Source organism: Mytilus trossulus, chromosome 2 (assembly GCF_036588685.1).
Source record: "Mytilus trossulus isolate FHL-02 chromosome 2, PNRI_Mtr1.1.1.hap1, whole genome shotgun sequence".
NCBI classification, from domain to species: Eukaryota; Metazoa; Mollusca; class Bivalvia; order Mytilida; family Mytilidae; genus Mytilus; species Mytilus trossulus.
In genome coordinates this window covers 102,069,194-102,095,637 of record NC_086374.1, presented here as the reverse complement: position 1 = coordinate 102,095,637, position 26,444 = coordinate 102,069,194, and the positions used below count along the sequence as shown (strand labels likewise).

At 34.5% G+C, this 26,444-nt stretch overlaps 2 protein-coding genes and 1 long non-coding RNA gene across 3 annotated transcripts; 2 read left to right on the top strand and 1 right to left on the bottom strand.

Annotated features, from left to right (window-relative positions):
- Positions 1–3,403: 3,403 nt before the first annotated feature.
- On the top strand, positions 3,404–11,131 carry LOC134705595 (amiloride-sensitive amine oxidase [copper-containing]-like). Its single transcript, XM_063564316.1, has 2 exons — positions 3,404–3,503; positions 8,466–11,131. Exon 2 carries the CDS (start codon positions 8,480–8,482, stop codon positions 10,820–10,822), a length of 2,343 nt encoding a protein of 780 aa, XP_063420386.1. The 5' UTR covers positions 3,404–3,503; positions 8,466–8,479; the 3' UTR covers positions 10,823–11,131.
- Positions 11,132–12,536: 1,405 nt separating this feature from the next.
- LOC134705594 (uncharacterized) lies at positions 12,537–14,845 on the bottom strand. The gene is made up of 3 exons (XR_010105597.1): positions 14,505–14,845; positions 13,551–13,613; positions 12,537–12,812 (listed from the first exon to the last, which is right to left on the bottom strand). It is a non-coding gene; the product is annotated as an uncharacterized LOC134705594 (long non-coding RNA).
- A 7,785-nt stretch (positions 14,846–22,630) lies between these two features.
- On the top strand, positions 22,631–24,664 carry LOC134706171 (antigen 43-like). Its single transcript, XM_063564880.1, has one exon. It carries the CDS (start codon positions 22,631–22,633, stop codon positions 24,662–24,664), a length of 2,034 nt encoding a protein of 677 aa, XP_063420950.1.
- Positions 24,665–26,444: the final 1,780 nt, after the last annotated feature.

The window sequence follows — 26,444 nt, the reverse complement described above, 5'->3', positions numbered from 1 at the left end:
TAGAAACAACCATGAAAATTTCAACTGACCAGTATTTGCCAGTATTGACCACTTGGGGAGTATTGTCCGGGGCGGTAAATACCGGTAAATACCACTGGTAAATACCGGGGGTGGTATTTACCGCCCAACCTTGCAATGAGGGCAAATGCAGTTTATGTAATGGTAACAAGGGCAACTGTTATGGTTATGCAAGGAAATACAATGGCAATGCAACTGTTCTGGTAATGAAGCAAATGAAAAAACAATGCAATTTACTCTTATTGTAATGCATAATTGTTATGCAAGAAATGTGATGGAGATGCGTAAACATGTAATGATAATGATGGCTAGTGTTATTGTAATGCAAGCAACTGTGATGATGTAATGGCAACGCAAGCAAATAGTATGTTAATGAGGGCAACTGTTATGGACATGCATGCATATGTAATGGAAACAAGGGCAACTGATATGGTAATGCAAGGAAATATAATGGTAATGTAACTGTTCTGTTAATGAAAGCAAATGAAATGACAATACAAGTAACTCTTATGATAATGCCAAGTGGTTATGCGAGAAATGTGATTGAAATGCACAAACATGTTATGATATTGATGGCTACTGTTATAATAATGCAAGCAAATGTAATGGCAATGAGGGCAACTGTAACAGACACTGGTAATGCAACTGTTCTGGCAATGAAGCAAATGAAATAACAATGCAAGTTATTCTTATTGTAATGCAAGAAATATGATGGAAATGCGTAAACATGTAATGATAATGATGGCTAGTGTTATTGTAATGCAAGCACATGTAATGGTAGTGCAAGCAACTGTGATGATGTAATGGCAACGCAAGCAAATAGTATGTTAATGAGGGCAACTGTTAAGGACATACATGCACATGTCATGGTAGCAAGGACAACTGTAATTGTAATGCATGGAAATATAATGGTAATGCAACTGTACTTGTTATGAATGCAAAAACAATGCAAGTAACTATAATGGTAATGCATAATGGTAATGCAAGAAATGTAATGGGAATCCGCACACATGTTATGATAATGATGGCTTTTGCTATTGTTATGCAAGCAAATGTAATAATGTAATGGCAACGCAAGCAAATGTAATGGGAATGAGGGCAACTGTAATGAACATATAAAAAAGAAGATGTGGTATGATTACCAATGAGACAACCAACTATCCACAAAAGACCAAAACGACACAAACATTAACAACTATAGGTCACCGTACGGACTTCAACAATGAGCAAAGCCCATACCGCATTGTCAGCTATAAAAGGCCCCGATAAGACAATGTAAAACCATTCTAACGGCCTTATTTATGTACAAAATGAACGAAAAACAAATGTGTAACACATAAACAAACGACAACCACTGAATTACAGGCTCCTGACTTGGGACAAGCACATACATGTAAGCGGGATCCCAACCCTCCCCTTAACCAGGGACAGTGGTAATTTATGCATGTATATGTTATGGTAACGAGGGCAACTGCAATGGTAATACAAGGAAATATAATGGTAATGCACGAACATGTAATGATAATGATGGCTACTGTTATTGTAATGCAAGCGAATGTAATGGCAATATAAGCAAATATAATGGTATTGGGGGCAACTGTAAAGGAAATGTAAGGAATTATGATGGTAATGCAACTGTACTGGTAATGAAAGCAAGTTAAATGATCATACAAGTAACTATCATGGTAATGCATAATAGTAATTTGAGAAATGTGATGGAAATGCGCGAACATGTAATTATAATGATGGCTATTGTTATAGTTATGCAAGCTAATGAAATTGCAATGCAAGCAACTGTAATGGCTTTTGAGGGCATATGTAATGGTAATGCAAGCTAATGCAATATTGTAATGAGGGTGGCTGTAATGGCAGTGAGAGCAGTTGCATTTAAGATTATGCAACTGTTAATGTAATGCAAACGAATAAAACGGGGATGAGGGCAACTGTAATGTAATGACAATGCAAGCAAATATAATGGTAGTGAGGGCAACTGTTATTGAAATGCATATGTATGAAATGATAACGAGGGCAACTGTAATTGTATTGCAATGAAATATAATTGTAATGCAACTGTAATGATAATGTAAGGAAATACAATGGTAACTGTGGTGGAAATGAAAGCAAATGAAATGAAAATTCAAGTAACTCTCATGGTAATGCATTATGGTAATGCAAGAAATGTGATGGAAATGCACGAACATGTAATGATAATATTGCAATAAAATTTAAAGGCAATGCAAGCAAATGTAATGGAAATGAGGGCAACTGTAATGGAAATGCATGTACATGGTTATGTAATGGTAACGATGGCAACTGCTATGGAAATGCAAGGAATTACAATGGTAATTTAACACTGTTCTAGTAATGAAAGCAAATGCAATGCCAATGCAAGTATTTATAATTGTAATGCATAATGTAATGCAAGAAATGTAACAGAAATGCGCGAAAATGTAATAATAATGATGGCAATTAAATGCTATTGTAATGCTCGAAATTTAATGGTGATGTAACTGTAATGTAATGGAAACGCATGTATATGTAGTGTCAATGAGGGCAACTGTAATTGTAATGCAAGAAAATATAATGGTAATGCAACTGTAATGGAAATGAACGCATATTCAATTCAAACAACTTGAATGGTAATGCATAATGGTAATGCAAAAAATGAGATGGAAATGCGCGTACATGTAATGATAATGTTGGTTGCTGTTATTGTAATGCAAGCAAACAAATTTAAAGGCAATGCATGCAAATGTAATTGCAATGAGGGCAACTGTAATTGACATGCATGTATATGTAATGGTAACGAGATCAACTGCTTTGGCAATGTAATGTTAATGAGGGAACTGTAATGGACATGCATGTATATGTAATGGTAACGAGGGCAACTGTAATTGTAATGCAAGAAATATAATGGTAATGCAACTAAAATGGTAATGAAAGCAAATGAAATGACAATGCAAGTAACTCTAATTGTAATGCATAATGGTAATGCAAGAAATCTGAAGGAAATGCGCGAACATGATATGCTAATGCTATTGTAATGCAAGCAAATTTAATGGCAATGCAAGCAAATGTAATGGTTTATGAGGGCATATGTAATGATAATACAAGCATGTGTACATTGAATGGTAAAGCATGGAAATATAATGGAAATGCGCATACATATAATGGTAATGAGGGCAAATGCACCGATATTTAGACGATATATTCAAGGTACTACGCAATATACATTTACGTTCTTCTTGACAGATGGCGTATATCAGTGTATATACATGCTGTCAGTGTTTGTATACTTCTTTGATAAACTGTTTAAAATATATCTTAACATACATTATTTCATATTATAAATGTGTCACTGTTTACCATGTTCAAGTTATTTTCGAATGTTTGAACGAATCTAGCGTTACTTAAAGGTCGAACCGTTATATTATTACAGAGCAGTACCAATAGTGATTAACGCACGGATATATTATTTCAGAAAGGTAAGAGTTTGAACTTTTTGGTTCTACCGAACAATTTATATAACTAAATAATGTTATATTGTTTAATAGTAATATTATATCATTTGAGAAAAAAAAATCAACTTAGCATTTTAAAATTTTAAACGGATTATGCCACTAAAACCAAATAGTTCTGCTCTTAGAAACCTTGCTTTCATGTGAGAAAAGTTGCTTTAATTTTACAATCCCATGTAAACGCAACGTAGGCTAAAAGACCCTAGGGTTAATTCTCTAAATGGTCTTAAAATCATTTTTTTATCCAGTTATATAGACACGGTTTACACAATTGCGTCAGTTTAAACACTTTTGCTTGGGTTATTTTTTATAGAGAAGAGATCATGTATCTGTATCACAAATCGCCTTCAACTACGCACTTAATTTGTTCTTATTTCTCTCTCTATTCGATTGTCACTGATGAGTCTTTGGTAGATCAAACGCATTTGAGGTTAGTCAATCACGAAAAATCTACTTGTTGTTGGGGGCATCATTTATTTATACGATAAATTTTTTTGGGAGATGGGGTTTCATATGTTAGACATGTACATATCTTACAATACTCATTTGTATGGTTTGGGGTTTAGCGTGACCACTTCACTTAACTCTTAGACAACATAGTTGCTAAGGGGCCAGCTGGAGCCTACCTCCGGGTGTAGGACTTTTTACCTGAGTTGAGTATCCATTGGTTGCCTTGTGCTGTTTTCTGCTCTTTGGTCGGGTTGCTGTCTCTTTGGCACATTCCCCGTTCCAAATTATCTATTCTTAAGAAAAGCTTTACATTCAAATAAAGAACTGGCTGCTCTCATTCTTAAATCTTTGGTGATGTACAGCGTCACCACGATGCTAAATGCCTAATCTTTCAAGAGTCATTTAATCTAAACAATCCTTATTTTAATACAGTAGTTGATTTGAATATTTCTTTCAAATTTCCTGCACCCAGTACGAATTTTTTTTCTCCACACACACAAATAAAAATAAGAATCAAACATGCATCCCCAAAACAAAACAAAATACATGGTATTTTCGGTTGCCCATGTTTCAAAGTAAGGTGGACATTAATTATGCAATAAATGATTTAGATTCAGACACAAAAATTAACGAAAAACTAATGGCCGTATAGATCTAAACAATATACCCGGCTATATTTGTTATTATGCAAACTGAAAATAGCACTTACAATAAACGGAAAACAAATTAACTAAGATAAAAATGCAGAGGCAAACAAAACATATGTTCGGTGCATTTCGAACATGTACATGGAATATAAACTACATGAAATATAAGCTAACTTTTTTCACTGATCTAATCAAAGTGTTATAAATGTACCTGTATACCGATGATAAGATAAGTTGTGATATTTTTACACTTTTTTAAAATCACCTGCTTTTCTGCACGTTTTGGTTACAATTAACGACATAACGATTAAAATAGTTTTCATATTTGACACTAGTTTATGAATTAAGATATTTATATAAGTTTCAATGAGCACATTATGCTGAAGTGTCTGAACGTGTAACAAGGGGTAATCGATAAGGATTTTTCCTATACGGTTTGATATCACCTCTCGGCGTTGTCAGTTTGTTTTAGATTTGTGAGTTTGACTGTTCCTTCGGTATTTTTTGTCCCTCTTTCCTTACATTGTTATAAGTATAATGATCATTGAGACAGGGAGTCTATATATTCTTTGCAGGTATTTTTGAGATTATAATTCAACAATCAATTCCTGAAATTTCTTCATTTTTGTATACATGTCGTGTACAAATTGCGATTTTGTACAGGTTATAACATTTGTACGAATGAAGTGATGCTAACATGGTTGGTGAGGAAGTTTCAGAATGAATGACATCTACTGGTGAATTTCCAAATATTGACATCAAGAGTGCACGTAAGAGAACCTTTTCTGGCCAGCGGGTACAAGCTGATGCCTTGACAACAAACTTAAAAACTAGATCAACTGTTCTTTCCCAAGGTGATAACGTTATCATTCCTATTCCGTCCATTGATATGGGCTCTGCCTATGATAAAAACATAACAGGCGTGGTGATGAATGTGAATGAATATGGCGGTCATAAAATTGAAATTTAAGACTTAGTTGGAAAAATAAAGGGACATTTGGGTAGTAACCAGGTTCACATTTTTGCAAATGCAACTTTAAACGTGTCAATGAGTGATACGAGTGTGAGAGAGATGATGGAGGGCAAAGTTTTGTACATTGTCAGTGTAAGAAAGGAAGTTGTAAATCTCGTAGTTGTAAATGTAGAAGAATGAAAGTTTTGTGAAACTCAAAGTTATAACACGTCTCTGTGTTGTAGCAACAAGTAAAAAATTTTTTTTTTTTAATTGTTTCTAAAATATATGAAAATGTAGTATATTATGCATGCTGTAAATAATGCACCTTCTTTTGCATTTGATAATTATTATTTGATAAATTTCAATCGTGAATGTATATATATATTCTGCTTTATTATTATTTTCAAATTTGTACAGGTTATAACAATGTTTAAGCAATATTTTGTACATGTTATAACATGAACGAGATACTTTTGTACATGTTATAATTTGTATTTTGCCATTGTACAAATTATAACGTGTACAATATTTTTGTACATGTTATGACCTGTACAAAATTACAACTTGTACACGACATATATATTGTTATTACTAGTAGTCTTAGATACATTTTTGTATTGGTTGTTATTGGCTTTGAACTACAATGTGATTGTCAGTAACTACGAGTACTACTCTCAGATCTGAACATACTTTTAGTGTCTGTTCTTGTATTATGGATGTATGAATACTCTGCAAACTGTATGTTTATTTTCTGCTTTTTATCAATCTGACGAGATGATCCATTCTCAATTGATGTTTACATCATTATGATAACCGAAATATATCCTACTATTTGGGTCATAGAACAGCCGTCGTTTGACTTCTTTTTTTTTCCCTTATACTTTTGTTTGCTAATACTATTTCTAACTTAAACAAATTAAGATTTTTACTTCTTATTAGAAACCATTTTTGTCTTGTCTCAAGAAATTTGGAAACCATCACTATTGAATGTTTGTTTTAACACTAACGGGTGTATTAAGTATGCATCTGTGGAAAATGCCTTGGTATGCATAACATCATTTTTTCTTATTCGCATAAACTTCCATTCATAAACATATAGTAAACTAATTATAACGATAATATGCAAAGAAACAAAATCTTCTAATCTAAACATGTATTGCAGTAGAGGTTGTGGTGATTATACTTCTCATAAATATTTATCTAAGTAATAATAAGCATGTAGTTAATTTCCTCAGCAGCGATGACCATGTATCCGCAGTGAGACAACCATCAAACATGTTAAAGCTCAGCGCAAAGCTTCATTGTTTTATCAGAAAACAAACAACAGTCCTGGCATAGCTCTCCAACTAAGAATGAATATTGTCTGCTATGTAATAATTCAATATTTTTAATATTTTTCAAATATGTTTGAATATTTTTCAAATGTGTTTGAATATTTTTCAAATATGTTTGAATGTTAGTTCAAACAGTATTTATTAATGAAAAATTACAAGAATAAAGTATTACAATGTAACATGAAGTTCAAATATTGAATTCAGAAACAAGTTTGAAAAAACTTATATATAAATCCGTCTCCCCATTGTTAAAATGTTGCACCCCATTTAAATTCGTGACAGGCAAAACATATACCTATATAGGAGGTCGCAAAACAAGTGTAGCAGTGTTGCAAAGAATATTCAGTTATAGGAATTTCTGTTGTCCGAGAAAATTCAGACGTCTGGTGGCTTTATTTTTGCCCACATATATATAGGAACTTTGTGAGCTATTGCCATTGTTTGAAGTTCTTTTAGAAAATATCTTCTCTGTGAAACTTTTATAGGTTGATTGAAACAAAAAATGTCCAATAATCATCCTTGGTGTATCTAGTTCTAAAAAAAGCAAATAGGGTCCGATTTTCGCGTACGTCATGCAACCAATATGGCCGTAAGCATTTAAAATAGAACATATATATCGTATACTATTAATCATAAAATTAACAAAAAATCTAACTTTACCTACATTCTCACTGCAATCGGCTGGAACAACAGAAAATCAGCAAGATAATTTTAAAAATCTACAAGCAGAAATCATCCTTATTTGAAGATGTTGTCATTCCCTCGTTTTTTTCATGTGTTTTTGTCAGAAACTATAGAAGATAGCACGAGACACAAACGTGAAAATAGATAGTAAAATAATGAGACAAATATATTTTTCAATTTAATTCAATTCAAAGTTTTATCGCCATATAAACTTATCAGTTTATGACATACAACAACAACATAAAGAACTGATAGTCATAATTTTTAAAATAGCACGTACGAGAAACGGGCAGAACGTCTTCACAATCCAGCTGTTCTTATTCAGGCCAGACACTACCCTTTGGTGGCATTTTGAAGAACAAACAAAAACCAGTTACACAGACACATTTTAAATATTTATGCGATTTACAAGTATTGTTATTGTCGCCTTTAATTTTTTCCGTATATCTTGTTTATCCGTTTTATCCGGTACGCTTCCATTAGGTGTCCGTTTTATGCGGTACTCGTCCGTTGGATGTACGTTCGATATCTGTTCTGTCTGGTACGTTTCCATTTCTCGTACGATGCATGTCCGGTGTGTGTCCGTAATGCATTCGTTACGCGTCCGTTTTATTTGGTCGGTACATCAACGATCGACTCCAAAAGAATAATATTTTTTTTAACAGACAACTTTTATTTTCATCCGTTAGGCGTCTGTTCGTGCTATCCGGTTAGGTGTGACCGAGGCTTTACAAGTTCAAAAAATGGCTTTCACTCGTCAAAGAAATCTTGGTTTGTTAATTTGCTACAAATGCCACTGATTTATTTTCTAAATAAAAATAAAAGTTGATTAAATTATAATATATCTGTCTATTTGCAGGAAAATCTTTCAAAATGGCAGATAAAATGCCATCTAAAACAAAAGACGTGGATGATAAGGGCAAAGTTCAGATTCTCCAGCTGACGGTGCTTTCAGTCATTGTACTTCTGCTGGCAGTGTGTATCATCATTCTATCAGTGTTTTTGTCACGTGACAAGATGGAAATTTGTGATATTGGATATACCGTACTGCCAAGAGACTACGAACATCCATCTGTATTCGATGGATTAACACCAGGAGAATATGAAGCAGTGAAAAAGTACATGTTCTCCAAGACCAATTTAAGTCTTGTTCTCGCAAGTGAAGGAACGCCAAAGAACGCTTACATTTTTATGATTGACTTACTCTTACCGCCAAAAGACAAGGTCATTGATCATCTTGATAATGGCATGAAACAACCTGAGAGAAAAGCACTTGTAGTTGTCTTTAGAGGAGATTTGTCTATCGGGATGGTAGAGGAATACGAAGTAGGCCCGCTTATGTATCCAACATACCACAGAAAAGTTAATCCTAATCCTATCCCTTTCAACTTTAGGCCTATGGACGATCCAGAATACGGGCGTCTCTTTGAAATTATTACAAAAGCCTGCGAAACTCTTTATCCCCTTCTAATAGAAAGCTATGGGCTGGCATACCACAACTGCACGCCAAGCGAAAACTGTATGCAATTTTATGATGTAGCTCCACGCGGCATAAATGACAAAGAAAGGAAGTCATGGTTTTGGGGCTTTAGGGATGTTGAGGGACTATATCTTCATCCACTAGGACTTGAAATCCAAATCGATCATGTGCATCGAACATTTTCAGATTGGAAAATTCTTCAAATAGTTTACAATGGTCAAAAAAGAGCATCTCCTGAACTCTTACTCGAAGATTATAAAAAGGGAAATATAAAGAAACTAAAAATACCAACACCTACATCTGAACAAAATTTATATTCATCGTACAAAATGAGAGGGGAAAGTGAAATGAAAGTACCATTACAAGGACCAAAGCTTATAGAACCAGAGGGTCATAGATACAAAATAGATGGATTACATGTTACGTATATGCATTGGGATTTCAACATCAACACGAAGGCTTCAACCGGTGTACAATTGTTTGATATTAAATTCCAGAAAGAACGTATTGCGTATGAACTGTCTTTTCAGGAAGCATGTGTATTCTACTCAGGGTATGGACCCGCTCAAGGCATAACGAACTACTATGACGTGTCTTGGTTTTTAGGAGCGTATACCAATGAACTGGTTGCCGGAGTAGATTGTCCAGATACTGCAACATTTTTGGATGTTGATTTTTTTATAAAGTCTGAAAACCGTCTCCGAATAAAAAAAGGAATTTGTGTTTTTGAGGAACATGCAAGCGTTCCGTTGAGACGACATTATGCTTCCGATTTCCATGGAAGCTATTCTTTTTATGGTGGTTTAGGAGACTATCGTTTGGTTGTCAGATCTATTGCCAACGTCTGGAACTATGACTACGTATTTGATTACATATTTCATTTGAATGGTGCCATAGAAGTTCAAGTTTATTCAACAGGATATGTGCAGTCTGCTTTCCCGCTAGATGATGAGTTACGATACGGAAGTAAAATGACGTCATTCATGATGGCCAATATTCACCAGCATTTATTTCATTATAAAGTAGATTTAGACATAAATGGTCGTTCAAATATGTATTCTACTCTAGATATATCTACTGAAACCATCAAATCGCCTTGGTATTCAAATTTCAATAAAACACAATTTAAATTCGAATTGAACAAAAAATCAACTGAAGAAGAAGCAAATTACAAAACAGCAAATGAAGCCAGGTACGATATTTTCTATAACGACCAGGTTGAGAATGAATTTAAAAACAAAAGAGCCTATCGAATACTTAACCATGGGAAAACCCCGTATTTGCTATCGAAATCGTCAGAAACAAATGCCGCACGATGGGCAAAATATCCGTTAGCAGTCAGTAAATATAAAGATAACGAAATATCTAGTACTTCTATTTATGCAAATAACGGACCTAGGAATCCTGTCGTTGATTTTGAGAAATTTATTTCAGATAATGAGACTTTAGAAAATGAGGATCTGGTTGCCTGGGTAACATTAGGCGTTTTACACATTCCTCATACAGAAGATATTCCATCTACAACCACAGCAGGATCTCAGGTGCGATTTTTCCTTTTACCCTTTAATTATTTTCCTGAGTGTCCAAGTATGTCGTCTCCAAATGCAGTTCATATCACTCCTAATGGAGCGAATGGTATAAATCTTAATACATTTGGAACCAGTCATGAGTCTAATTGTGTACAGAAACAGAACGGACCAGCTTCATATGATGGCAGAGTTTATGATGCTAACTAAAACATTGTTAGGTATTGTGCCTAACAGGTTGAGAAAATACGGAAGTATATGAGTATTTCGTGTTTCTTATTTCTTTTCTTCCCCACATTTAGATATCAGGACTACGTACACTATTTGTACTATGATAGTGAAATATGCAAATTAAATAATCCACGTCATCATGATTTACATAATACAAATATAATATATTTCCCCTGGCGGATACAGAGATAAATGACGGTTTAAGCGATCAACAAGTATAGAATATCAATGTGTGAACAAATGGGAAAATAAATACGTCACCCCAAAGCTGGAATGAGTATATTGTCAGAAAAAAGTGGTCACCCCCTCAGTCCGCTCTCTAAAAATAAAAATAAATTCTCAATAGATAGTTTTGTATTTTTTTAAACAATCCCGACACTGATCAGTAATTGAAAGTAAAACACCCAATAGCAGGCCGAACAGGATGAAATTTACAGTCTATAAAACATCGTGGTATTATTGCCAATGAGACAACCCTTAATCAGAGATCAAATTACTTAATGGTTGTTCCTCACATGAAAGCTATTAAACAAAGAGTTCTAAGTGGTAATGTTGAAATCATTTTTTCGTAAATTTTACGGACGCCATCACGAGTTGATTGACCGTTATGGAATATCCGTTTCACAAATGATAGCTACAATCTCGTCACCCTTTCCAAGAATTTGAACTACAAAACAAGACTTATTTCCGGGTGTGTATGGAAATAGGGAAAACGACGGGTGCCTCATGTGGAGTAGGATCTGCTCATCCTTTCGGAGCATCTGATACAACCTCAGTTTTTGTGGGGTTCGTGTTGCAGTCTTTACTTTTCTAATGTGTTTTTTGTATTATTGTTTGTCTGTTGATCTTTTTCTTTATTTACCATGCATGGCATTGTCAGTTTGAATACCCTTTAGTTCACTGTAACTTTCATCTCTATTTTAAAGGTACCCGTACAACCTTCAATACTATAACACTGTTACACTAACGACAATAAACTATAACATACCTCAAAATACTACTTGTAAAACAATTCAAACGAGAAAACTAACGGCATAATATATGTACAAAACGATAAACGAGAAAACTGACGGCATACTATATGTACAAAACGATAAACGAGAAAACTAACGGCATACTATATGTACAAAACGAGAAAACTAACGGCATACTATATGTACAAAACGATAAACGAGAAAACTGACGGCATACTATATGTACAAAACGATAAACGAGAAACAAATATGACATGACAAAATATGACAATCACTGAATCAAAGGCTCCTGACTTGGGACAGGCACATACAGAATGTGGCAGGGTTAAAGTAGTTTGCTGGTACCGAACGCACCCCTCTAACTTGGAACAATTGTGTAACAGTATAAAATGAAAACTAAATATAAGAATCAATTAATAAAAGGGTATAAATCATCAGATCGATTTGAAACACAAAATAAGACCTAAAAAACACGAAAAGACAAAAAAAAAATTAAGTTAAAAGTTAAGATTTGTTCCGAACTGATGCATTTTCGACGTTTCCTGTGAAAAATTAGCACTACGGTAGGATCTCTTAACTTAAGCGGTTTGAAGAAAACAATAAAAGTGTGTGTATAAATATACGGAGTAGATATCAGTACATAATATTTTGTTAAAATTGATGTCTGCTTGCGGATGTTTTCCACCCCACCTTTAGTTATATTAACAAAGCTGTTATAGTAATACTGAAAATTCAGTATGAGAATTTTTTTAATAAAAAAATACAAATTATGCACTGTAAAAATGTATAAATAATTAAATGTCAAATTTGTGATAGAATAACTAACGTCCCCTGAACCGCCTCATACAGATAGGATCGACTCTACACCGACAACGTCCGGGCACTTTTCTTTCACAAATTCCAGCACAACCTGCACACGTGGGTCTCAGAACTCTTCTAAATACCTTCCACCATCTAACAGCATCAGTTAAAGGTGGATTATTTGAACAGAGTTGCTACAATAGAAACATAGATATATACTTAGTAACTTAGCTTGAGATGGTTCGGTTTTATACAGTTTAAACATTTTCTGCAATATTTATCTATAAAAAAGATGTGGTATGATTGCCAATGAGACAACTATCCACAAAAGACCAAAATGACACAGACATTAACAACTATACGTCACCGACCGTATGGCCTTCAACAATGAGCAAATTTTCAATTTATATATTTGTCAGGTTTTTTTTCGACTTAACAATTTAAATATCCCTCTGGTATCTTTTGCCTAACGTTTATTCCTTATTCTACAGTATTAAGGGTATAACTTGTTTGTGTTATTTAGAAATAAGTGCAACTATATGATATCTTTTTGAAAACAAATAAGCGTTTACATACAAAACAAAACAAAAACATACACACATGTACAATAGTACATCTCCTCTAAATTGAATTTCAAGACCGGTTTTAAACAGTTAAGATTTAGAAATATTTGCATAATTGCGCCGAGTACATGTACCTCAGAAACGAAATAGAACTTAAAAACCCAATGGAATACCAAATAAATTGAAAACAAATTACTTTCACTTGCAGAAAAATTTGGAAGAAACTCTCAGAAGTGGTAAAGAAATAGTGCGATAATTAAGGGAACAAATTTAAATAAAGCGAGCGAGCGAGCGAGCCGATCCGATCCGAAGAAAAACATAGATTTTGGTGTTGTGTCAATAAAGAGGATAAATAATATCTATACTTACTATCGATACGAAGGTCAATATGAAGAAAGCTAACTTGAGATGTAAAGAGTTCATGGTGTATTTCTGAAATATAAAGAATATATGGTCTGAAAATTCAATTGTTGGGTCAGTGCAGTTGATGCTTATGGGGGTTTTGATGCTTAGTAATGATATACATGAAAAGGTTAAACACTTATTGACTGTTTACTGGGTTGCGTTTAGAATCGTAGCGGCTACATGCATAGATTTATGACTATTGAACGTGTATATTGATAGCAGCTAGGCTATCTACGCGTTCAATAGTCATAAATCTAAGTAGCCCTACGAAGCAACTACGATATTGAATGCCAATCTGGAAAATTTCTTTAGACGAAATATCCTTTTATAACTTTTAAACATATTTATGGCTCGTTGAAATGCATCTAAATAGAGAAGAAAATGAAATGGGTTCTAAATATATACTTCTTCGTATTGATATGCATTTCAATAGTTTTCAAAGTTCTAAACGTGGATATAAAATATCATAAACATACACCCTATTTACGAAAGCCACGCAGATCGCATAAACTAATTTTAATAAAGTATGTCTATGAAATGATTTGTCTTACCAGAAGGACGCCGAGAGTTAACAAGAATAATGCCGATTGTGTTCTTAGAGACAAAAACAATGTGAGGCTTGTTAAGTGTAAATTTAATTTCCATTCCGTATAAAGTAAAAAAATAAAATAATACCCCTCAAAATTTGATGTCATATTGATTTTTAAGTACTAATTTTCAGTGCAAAATTGCTATATTAATTAATTAAATTTATATTAAACAATATCTATTAAGACGATCAAATAGAATTATCAATAATTGATAAAAAAAAAAAAAAAAGGATATCTGTTTCCACTGACCGAGTCCGGTGCTTGTGGTTACTGTCCAAAATAAAACATTAATTCAACTAACAACCCCCCTTTTCTATCATACACTTACCTTAGTAATGGTTTAACCAGATATAAACTGCTATTCTACTGAATCCGCTCTTCGACTTCGCTATTTATTCAGAAATAACTGTAGTCGACAAACAAAAACAAACTTTCCAAAGATACTATTAATAACGAGGATGGCCACTAACTAAAAGCTTTCTAGAAATGTTGTTTACTGTTTATATCGCGTTACTTTTCGATAATTATAAACCCCTGGAATTCTACGAAAAATTCACGGAGGTGCATATATGAAAAACAACAATGGACAGTTTGATGATTTCCTAAAACATTTGGGTCAAACAACGGTGGCGTCATCCCTGTTCTATGAATTGAGATTATAGTGTATGCTGATCAGCCTTTAGTGTTTATCAACAAATGTTATTGTAAACAGGTGCAAATACTATAAATAACCTCGTGACCTTTAACCTTTTGACCACTGAGAAAGTAAATTTTTCTGTCGAATAATAATGCATTGGTACGTTCACACTTATACTTAAAATCCACGATTTTAAAGACGTCAAATTAGTCATTGTTTTCTCGTTGTAATCAAATAAATAAAACGCCGAGGACTCGACAGTAAAACCCATACCAGAGAGGGATACGTGCGTCTGTGCAAGATGTATACATGGCAGCATGGGTATACTTTAATACGTCATATAGGGGGATAGGCTGCTTTCTACATGTAAATATTTCCCTTTTACCAAAATTTTAAAATTTCCCATCCTCATCGAAACCATTTCACCCCAACATGTATATATTGAACTTATTTGTTTAATTGATCTAATACTGAAAATTGCATGTATAGGGGGAAGATTGAGATTAGCCGCATTTTTGAGCCTCTGGTCTGTGTAAGTCATGTATGATTTTTTATTCAAGTTTCTTTTATATATTTCTGAGTTGTGTATGACTTCCATTATCAATGAACTAGTACACATTTGTCTTTAGGGGGCCAGCTGTCGCACGCCTCCGGGTGCGGGATTTTCTTGCTTCATTGAAGACACATTGGTGGCCTTCTGCTGTTTTCCCCTCTTTTGTTGGGTTGCTGTCTCATTTAACACATTCCCAATTTTCAATCTTTGTCTTATCAAACAGTATTCCTACAAGCAGACTGCTTTATCCAGTATGACGTATCTTCTATAAGAAATACTTGTATACCATATTCCTCTTGGGGTAGACTTCATTTTCTCCGTTAGAAATATAATCTCAATTGCTTTTGGAATGTGTGGATTTCTTCTCATGACGTGGTGTGTAGTAACACCACTCTCATGCAACGGGATGGTTAAGCGCTCTCAAACTGCTTTATGGTCGAATTGTTGTCTCTTTTTAAGTTTTATACATTTCCCATTTCCATTCTCAATTTTTTTTTATTAATACCGGACATATTCTTTTTATGTTCCTTTTCTCAAGTCAGGAGGTTGTAGTTATGACTTATGTGATTTTCGTTAATTACATAAATGTATTTCATATTTGTTTTTCGTAAATTATTTTGATGAAGAATAGGCATTTAGTTTTCTCATTTGAATGATTCCATAATGATGATGAAAGTGTTAAACGACCTTGACCGGCTTTACAGCACTCGGAAGATCGGTGAGTATTCCATATTGTTCATGTCGGGGTCTTTTATAGCCAACTATACAATATGTATTTATTTTCATTGTTGAAGGCTGTATGGTTACTTATATTTCCTAAAATTCACTTTATTTGACCTTTGGTGGATAATTCTCATTGGAAAAAATCATACCACATTTCTTTATTTTTATAATAATAAACTCCTTATAATTTTTACATTGTATTATTTATATAGTAGAATTGTCTTGTCTGGAAAGCCAGACAAGTTTTACAGTTCCACGATAACTGGCATCTCATAGCAGAGCTCTCAGATTTGTAATAATCTGTTTCATGATAGCATTGTTTAGGTCTGCAACGTAGCAGGACATGTGACGAATCTTCATACCAAACATAATACACATCAGGAATACCACACTAAATGAATCAAGAACCATAATACACAACGGGAATACCACACTAAATGAATCAAGAACCATAATACACAACGGGAATACCACACTCAATGAATCAAAAACCATAATACACAAGGGGAATATCACACTTAATGGATCAAGAACCATAATACACAACGGGAATACCACACTAAATGAATCAACAACCATAATACACAACGGGAATACCACACTCAATGAATCAAAAACCATGACACACAACGGGAATACCACACTCAATGAATCAAGAACCATAATACACAACGGGAATATCACACTCAATGAATCAAGAACCATAATACACAACTGGAATACCACACTCAATGAATCAAGAACCATAATACACAACGGGAATATCACACTTAATGGATCAACAGCCATAACACACAACGGGAATACCACACTCAATGAATCAAAAACCATGACACACAACGGGAATACCACACTAAATGGATCAAAAACCATAACACACAACGGGAATACCACACTTAATGAATCAAGAACCATAATACACAACTGGAATACCACACTCAATGAATCAAGAACCATAATACACAACGGGAATACCACACTTAATGAATCAAAAACCATAATACACAACTGGAAGACCACACTCAATGAATCAAGAACCATAATACACAACTGGAATACCACACTCAATGAATCAAGAACCATAATACACAACGGGAATATCACACTTAATGGATCAACAGCCATAACACACAACGGGAATACCACACTCAATGAATCAAAAACCATGACACACAACGGGAATACCACACTAAATGGATCAAAAACCATAACACACAACGGGAATACCACACTTAATGAATCAAGAACCATAATACACAACTGGAATACCACACTCAATGAATCAAGAACCATAATACACAACGGGAATACCACACTTAATGAATCAAAAACCATAATACACAACTGGAAGACCACACTCAATGAATCAACAGCCATAATACACAACGGGAATACCACACTAAATGAATCAAGAACCATAATACACAACGGGAATACCACACTTAATGAATCAAGAACCATAATACACAACTGGAAGACCACACTAAATGAATCAAGGACCATAACACACAAGGGGAATATCACACTTAATGGATCAAGAACCATAATACACAACGGGAATACCACACTTAATGAATCAAGAACCATAACACACAACGGGAATACCACACTCAATGAATCAAGAACCATAATACACAACGGGAATACCACACTCAATGAATCAAGAACCATAATACACAACGGGAATACCACACTCAATGAATCAAGAACCATAATACACAACTGGAATACCAGACTTAATGAATCAAGAACCATAACACACAACGGGAATACCACACTTAATGAATCAAGAACCATAACACACAACGGGAATACCACACTCAATGAATCAAGAACCATAATACACAACGGGAATATCACACTTAATGGATCAACAGCCATAACACACAACGGGAATACCACACTCAATGAATCAAAAACCATGACACACAACGGGAATACCACACTAAATGGATCAAAAACCATAACACACAACGGGAATACCACACTTAATGAATCAAGAACCATAATACACAACTGGAATACCACACTCAATGAATCAAGAACCATAATACACAACGGGAATACCACACTTAATGAATCAAAAACCATAATACACAACTGGAAGACCACACTCAATGAATCAACAGCCATAATACACAACGGGAATACCACACTAAATGAATCAAGAACCATAATACACAACGGGAATACCACACTTAATGAATCAAGAACCATAATACACAACTGGAAGACCACACTAAATGAATCAAGGACCATAACACACAAGGGGAATATCACACTTAATGGATCAAGAACCATAATACACAACGGGAATACCACACTTAATGAATCAAGAACCATAACACACAACGGGAATACCACACTCAATGAATCAAGAACCATAATACACAACGGGAATACCACACTCAATGAATCAAGAACCATAATACACAACGGGAATACCACACTCAATGAATCAAGAACCATAATACACAACTGGAATACCAGACTTAATGAATCAAGAACCATAACACACAACGGGAATACCACACTTAATGAATCAAGAACCATAACACACAACGGGAATACCACACTCAATGAATCAAAAACCATAATACACAACAGGAATACCACACTTAATGAATCAAGAACCATAATACACAACGGGAATACCACACTTAATGAATCAAAAACCATAACACACAACGGGAATACCACACTTAATGAATCAAGAACCATAATACACAACTGGAATACCACACTCAATGAATCAAGAACCATAATACACAACGGGAATACCACACTAAATGAATCAAGAACCATAATACACAACGGGAATATCACACTTAATGAATCAAGAACCATAATACACAACGGGAATATCACACTTAATGAATCAAGAACCATAATACACAACGGGAATATCACACTTAATGAATCAAGAACCATAATACACAACAGGAATACCACACTTAATGAATCAAGAACCATAATACACAACTGGAAGACCACACTAAATGAATCAAGGACCATAACACACAAGGGGAATATCACACTTAATGGATCAAGAACCATAATACACAACGGGAATACCACACTTAATGAATCAAGAACCATAACACACAACGGGAATACCACACTCAATGAATCAAAAACCATGACACACAACGGGAATACCACACTTAATGAATCAAAAACCATAACACACAACGGGAATACCACACTTAATGAATCAAGAACCATAATACACAACGGGAATACCACACTAAATGAATCAAGAACCATAATACACAACGGGAATACCACACTTAATGAATCAAGAACCATAATACACAACGGGAATACCACACTTAATGAATCAAAAACCATAACACACAAGGGGAATATCACACTTAATGGATCAAGAACCATAATACACAACGGGAATACCACACTTAATGAATCAAGGACCATAACACACAAGGGGAATATCACACTTAATGGATCAAGAACCATAATACACAACGGGAATACCACACTTAATGAATCAAGAACCATAACACACAACGGGAATACCACACTCAATGAATCAAAAACCATGACACACAACGGGAATACCACACTTAATGAATCAAAAACCATAACACACAACGGGAATACCACACTTAATGAATCAAGAACCATAATACACAACGGGAATACCACACTAAATGAATCAAGAACCATAATACACAACGGGAATACCACACTCAATGAATCAAAAACCATGACACACAACGGGAATACCACACTCAATGAATCAAAAACCATGACACACAACGGGAATACCACACTTAATGAATCAAAAACCATAACACACAACGGGAATACCACACTTAATGAATCAAGGACCATAATACACAACGGGAATACCACACTCAATGAATCAAAAACCATGACACACAACGGGAATACCACACTTAATGAATCAAAAACCATAACACACAACGGGAATACCACACTTAATGAATCAAGGACCATAACACACAAGGGGAATATCACACTTAATGGATCAAGGACCATAATACACAACGGGAATACCACACTTAATGAATCAAGAACCATAATACACAACGGGAATACCACACTTAATGAATCAAAAACCATGACACACAACGGGAATACCACACTCAATGAATCAAAAACCATGACACACAACGGGAATACCACACTTAATGAATCAAAAACCATAACACACAACGGGAATACCACACTTAATGAATCAAGGACCATAACACACAAGGGGAATATCACACTTAATGGATCAAGGACCATAATACACAACGGGAATACCACACTTAATGAATCAAGAACCATAATACACAACGGGAATACCACACTCAATGAATCAAAAACCATGACACACAACGGGAATACCACACTCAATGAATCAAAAACCATGACACACAACGGGAATACCACACTTAATGAATCAAAAACCATAACACACAACGGGAATACCACACTTAATGAATCAAGGACCATAACACACAAGGGGAATATCACACTTAATGGATCAAGGACCATAATACACAACGGGAATACCACACTTAATGAATCAAGAACCATAATACACAACGGGAATACAATACTTAATGAATCAAAAACCATAACACACAACGGGAATACAACACTTAATGAATCAACAGCCATAACACACAACGGGAATACAACACTTAATGAATCAACAGCCATAACACACAACGGGAATACCACACTTAATGAATCAAAAACCATAACACACAACGGGAATACAACACTTAATGAATCAAAAACCATAACACACAACGGGAATACCACACTTAATGAATCAAAAACCATAACACACAACGGGAATACCACACTTAATGAATCAACAGCCATAACACACAACGGGAATACAACACTTAATGAATCAAAAACCATAACACACAACGGGAATACCACACTTAATGAATCAACAGCCATAACACACAACGGGAATACAACACTTAATGAATCAACAGCCATAACACACAACGGGAATACAACACTTAATGAATCAGAAACCATAACACACAACGGGAATACCACACTTAATGAATCAAAAACCATAACACACAACGGGAATACCACACTTAATGAATCAAAAACCATAACACACAACGGGAATACCACACTTAATGAATCAAAAACCATAACACACAACGGAAATACCACACTCAATGAATCAAAAACCATGACACACAACGGGAATACCACACTTAATGAATCAAAAACCATAACACACAACGGGAATACAACACTTAATGAATCAAGAACCATAATACACAACGGGAATACCACACTTAATGAATCAAAAACCATAACACACAACGGGAATACCACACTTAATGAATCAAAAACCATAACACACAACGGGAATACCACACTTAATGAATCAAAAACCATAACACACAACGGGAATACCACACTTAATGAATCAAAAACCATAACACACAACGGGAATACCACACTTAATGAATCAAAAACCATAACACACAACGGAAATACCACACTCAATGAATCAAAAACCATGACACACAACGGGAATACCACACTTAATGAATCAAAAACCATAACACACAACGGGAATACAACACTTAATGAATCAAGAACCATAATACACAACGGGAATACCACACTTAATGAATCAAAAACCATGACACACAACGGGAATACCACACTTAATGAATCAAAAACCATAACACACAACGGGAATACCACACTTAATGAATCAAGAACCATAACACACAACGGGAAGACCACACTCAATGAATCAAAAACCATGACACACAACGGGAATACCACACTCAATGAATCAAAAACCATGACACACAACGGGAATACCACACTCAATGAATCAAAAACCATGACACACAACGGGAATACCACACTCAATGAATCAAAAACCATGACACACAACGGGAATACCACACAAAATGAATCAAGAACCATAACACACAACGGGAATACCACACAAAATGAATCAAGAACCATAATACACAACGGGAAGACCACACTTAATGAATCAACAGCCATAACACACAACGGGAATACCACACAAAATGAATCAAGGACCATAATACACAACGGGAATACCACACAAAATGAATCAAGAACCATGACACACAACGGGAATACCACACTTAATGAATCAAGAACCATAACACACAACGGGAATACCACACTTAATGAATCAACAACCATAATACACAACGGGAATACCACACAAAATGAATCAAGAACCATAATACACATCAGGAATACCACACAAAATGAATCAAGAACCATAATACACAACGGGAAGACCACACTTAATGAATCAACAACCATAATACACAACGGGAATACCACACAAAATGAATCAAGAACCATGACACACAACGGGAATACCACACTTAATGAATCAAGAACCATAACACACAACGGGAATACCACACTTAATGAATCAAAAACCATAATACACAACAGGAATACCACACTTAATGAATAAAGAACCATAATACACAACGGGAAGACCACACTTAATGAATCAAGAACCATGACACACAACGGGAAGACAACACTAAATGAATCAACAACCATAATAGACAAAGGGAAGACCACACTTAATGAATCAAAACCCATGACACACAACGGGAATACCACGCTTAATGAATCAAAAACCATAACACACAACGGGAATACCACATTTAATGAATCAAGAACCATAATACACAACGTGAATACCACACTCAATGAATCAAGAACCATAATACACAACGGGAATACCACACTTAATGAATCAAAAACCATAATACACAACAGGAATACCACACTTAATGAATCAAGAACCATAATACACAAGGGGAATACCACACTCAATGAATCAAAAACCATGACACACAACGGGAATACCACACTAAATGGATCAAAAACCATAACACACAACGGGAATACCACACTTAATGAATCAAGAACCATAATACACAACGGGAATACCACACTCAATGAATCAAAAACCATAACACACAACGGGAATACAACACTTAATGAATCAAGAACCATAACACACAACAGGAAGACCACACTCAATGAATCAAGAACCATAATACACAACGGGAATACCACACTTAATGAATCAAAAACCATAATACACAACAGGAAGACCACACTTAATGAATCAACAGCCATAACACACAACGGGAATACCACACTCAATGAATCAAAAACCATAATACACAACGGGAATACCACACTTAATGAATCAAAAACCATAATACACAACAGGAAGACCACACTCAATGAATCAAAAACCATAATACACAACGGGAATACCACACTTAATGAATCAAGAACCATAACACACAACGGGAATACCACACTTAATGAATCAAGAACCATAATACACAACGGGAATACCACACTCAATGAATCAAAAACCATAACACACAACGGGAATACAACACTTAATGAATCAAGAACCATAACACACAACAGGAAGACCACACTCAATGAATCAAGAACCATAATACACAACGGGAATACCACACTTAATGAATCAAAAACCATAATACACAACAGGAAGACCACACTTAATGAATCAACAGCCATAACACACAACGGGAATACCACACTCAATGAATCAAAAACCATAATACACAACGGGAATACCACACTTAATGAATCAAAAACCATAATACACAACAGGAAGACCACACTCAATGAATCAAAAACCATAATACACAACGGGAATACCACACTTAATGAATCAAAAACCATAATACACAACAGGAATACCACACTTAATGAATCAAGAACCATAATACACAACGGGAATACCACACTTAATGAATCAAAAACCATAATACACAACGGGAATACCACACTTAATGAATCAAAAACCATAATACACAACAGGAATACCACACTTAATGAATCAAGAACCATAATACACAACGGGAATACCACACTTAATGAATCAAAAACCATAATACACAACAGGAAGACCACACTCAATGAATCAAAAACCATAATACACAACGGGAATACCACACTTAATGAATCAAGAACCATAACACACAACAGGAAGACCACACTCAATGAATCAAAAACCATAATACACAACGGGAATACCACACTTAATGAATCAAAAACCATAATACACAACGGGAATACCACACTTAATGAATCAAAAACCATAATACACAACGGGAATACCACACTTAATGAATCAAAAACCATAATACACAACAGGAAGACCACACTTAATGAATCAACAGCCATAATACACAACGGGAATACCACACTTAATGAATCAAAAACCATAATACACAACAGGAATACCACACTTAATGAATCAAGAACCATAACACACAACAGGAAGACCACACTTAATGAATCAACAGCCATAATACACAACTGGAATACCACACTTAATGAATCAAGAATGATAATACACAACAGGAAAGCCACACTTAATGAATCAACAAACATAATACACAATAGGAATAACACACTAAATAAATCAACAGCAATAAAACACAATAGACAACTTTTGAGTTTGATGCATTTTGGTCAAAAACTCTGGTTTTAGTGAACGTCATTTGTGCGTTTAGGGGCGTCGTCACTTCCGTTCTAATGTTGAGAGAGTGGTTTGGAAAACTATAATTCTATATTGCACGAATTATTTGGCAAATAGAATTTTCAAAATTGACAATCAGCATTGCTGTCATTAGGGAATTGTCAATAAGAACCTACAGAACAACCTAGTTTCTTGTTTATCCTACACAATGACGATCACTAAGACGTTTGATGAACGTAGATAGTGCAGGGATACAGGCGACCCCCTCTATCTGGTAAATGACGTCATAAAGGCGTGTATAATTGACGAGTTTTTTCCGGTGACAGATGAACTCAAAAGTGGTCTATTGGAATACCACATTAAATGATTCAACTACAATTTGCCATGATTGCAGAATAAACACTTCTATGTTAATCAGGTTTAACATTAGCTTAAACTTTGGAAGGACAGGTGATTGAGACGGCATGCCCTATGAATACAGGTATGGCACAGCAAGTCCCTTCAAAAACTTGATGTTAGCTTCTTTTACCAGAATAATTCAGCTTATGTAAAAATCCACACAGAAAGAAAAAAGACAGGCCCTGAGCATGGATGTTAAATATGTAAAATAAATCACTTAAAAAAATTTCTAATACTAGTACGTTAACTGACCAAAAAGTTTAAGGGTATCAATGCCAACTGTGTATGTCAGAAGGTAAAGTTTCAGAAACTAATTACATGTAACTAACAACAATATTTGTTTTGGCTTTCAGATGCTTCAAGAAAATATGTCCCAAATTGGAGGTCAAGTGACACTAACTTTAAGTTTTAGTGTCAATACATGTTTACTTGAGGTCCTTTTTACATCAGAATAAATGAAGAGTTCAAATGTCCTTTACATTGCACAAATTTCAACTCTTCAAGGTACAAGGGCAATAACTCAAATAAATGGGGAATGTGTCAATAGGGACACAGATGATATTTATGATTAATATTTCCAAGGGGCATAACTCATTCCAAATTATAGATGAGAACTAATTCTGGAACTCATAAGATAAACCTATGATGAACTTAAGTTTCATAAAATATATCAAATATTGTACACATTAGAGTTCTTACAATGTATTTTTCCCTACAATTGATATTTCAAAAATGCTTAACTTTTTTAAAATAATTTGATTGGCACTCATTTTAAAATTTGTAGAAGCTATCAATTGATAGTAAACCAATATAATGTAAATTTCATTAAAATTTGTCCAGAATTGTACACAAGATAGCCCTTACAAGGCATATTTCAATATAAATCATCTTTCCAAAGGCATTATTCTGTTAAAAAGTAATTTATTGACATTGATTTTCAATTTTGTCAATGTTATTGATGGTATATATTAACCTATAAAATAAATTTTATTAAAATCTGGAAAGAATTAAACCCATTGGAATGCTCAGAAAACAATTTTTCTATGTAATTAATTTTTCCTAGGGGCAAAAATCTTTAGTTGTAGAAAATAATTGATCGTACTGATTTCTGAACTCATCAAAGACAATGATGATTTTAACCTATGATATAAGTTTCATAAAATTATGGACAAAATTGTACACGTGAGAGCACTAACAATAGAATTTCCATATAATTTCTGTTTCTTAGGGGCATTATTTTAAAAATAATTGACCTGGAGAAGATTCTGATCTTTTTAACATGTCCAAGATACTGTCATGCAGAGAAAATAAATTGATGAAAGTCGTGGTGTCTAAAAATTGTCTATAACATGATTTTATGAATGAATTTTGCCTTCAAAAAAATTATCATCAC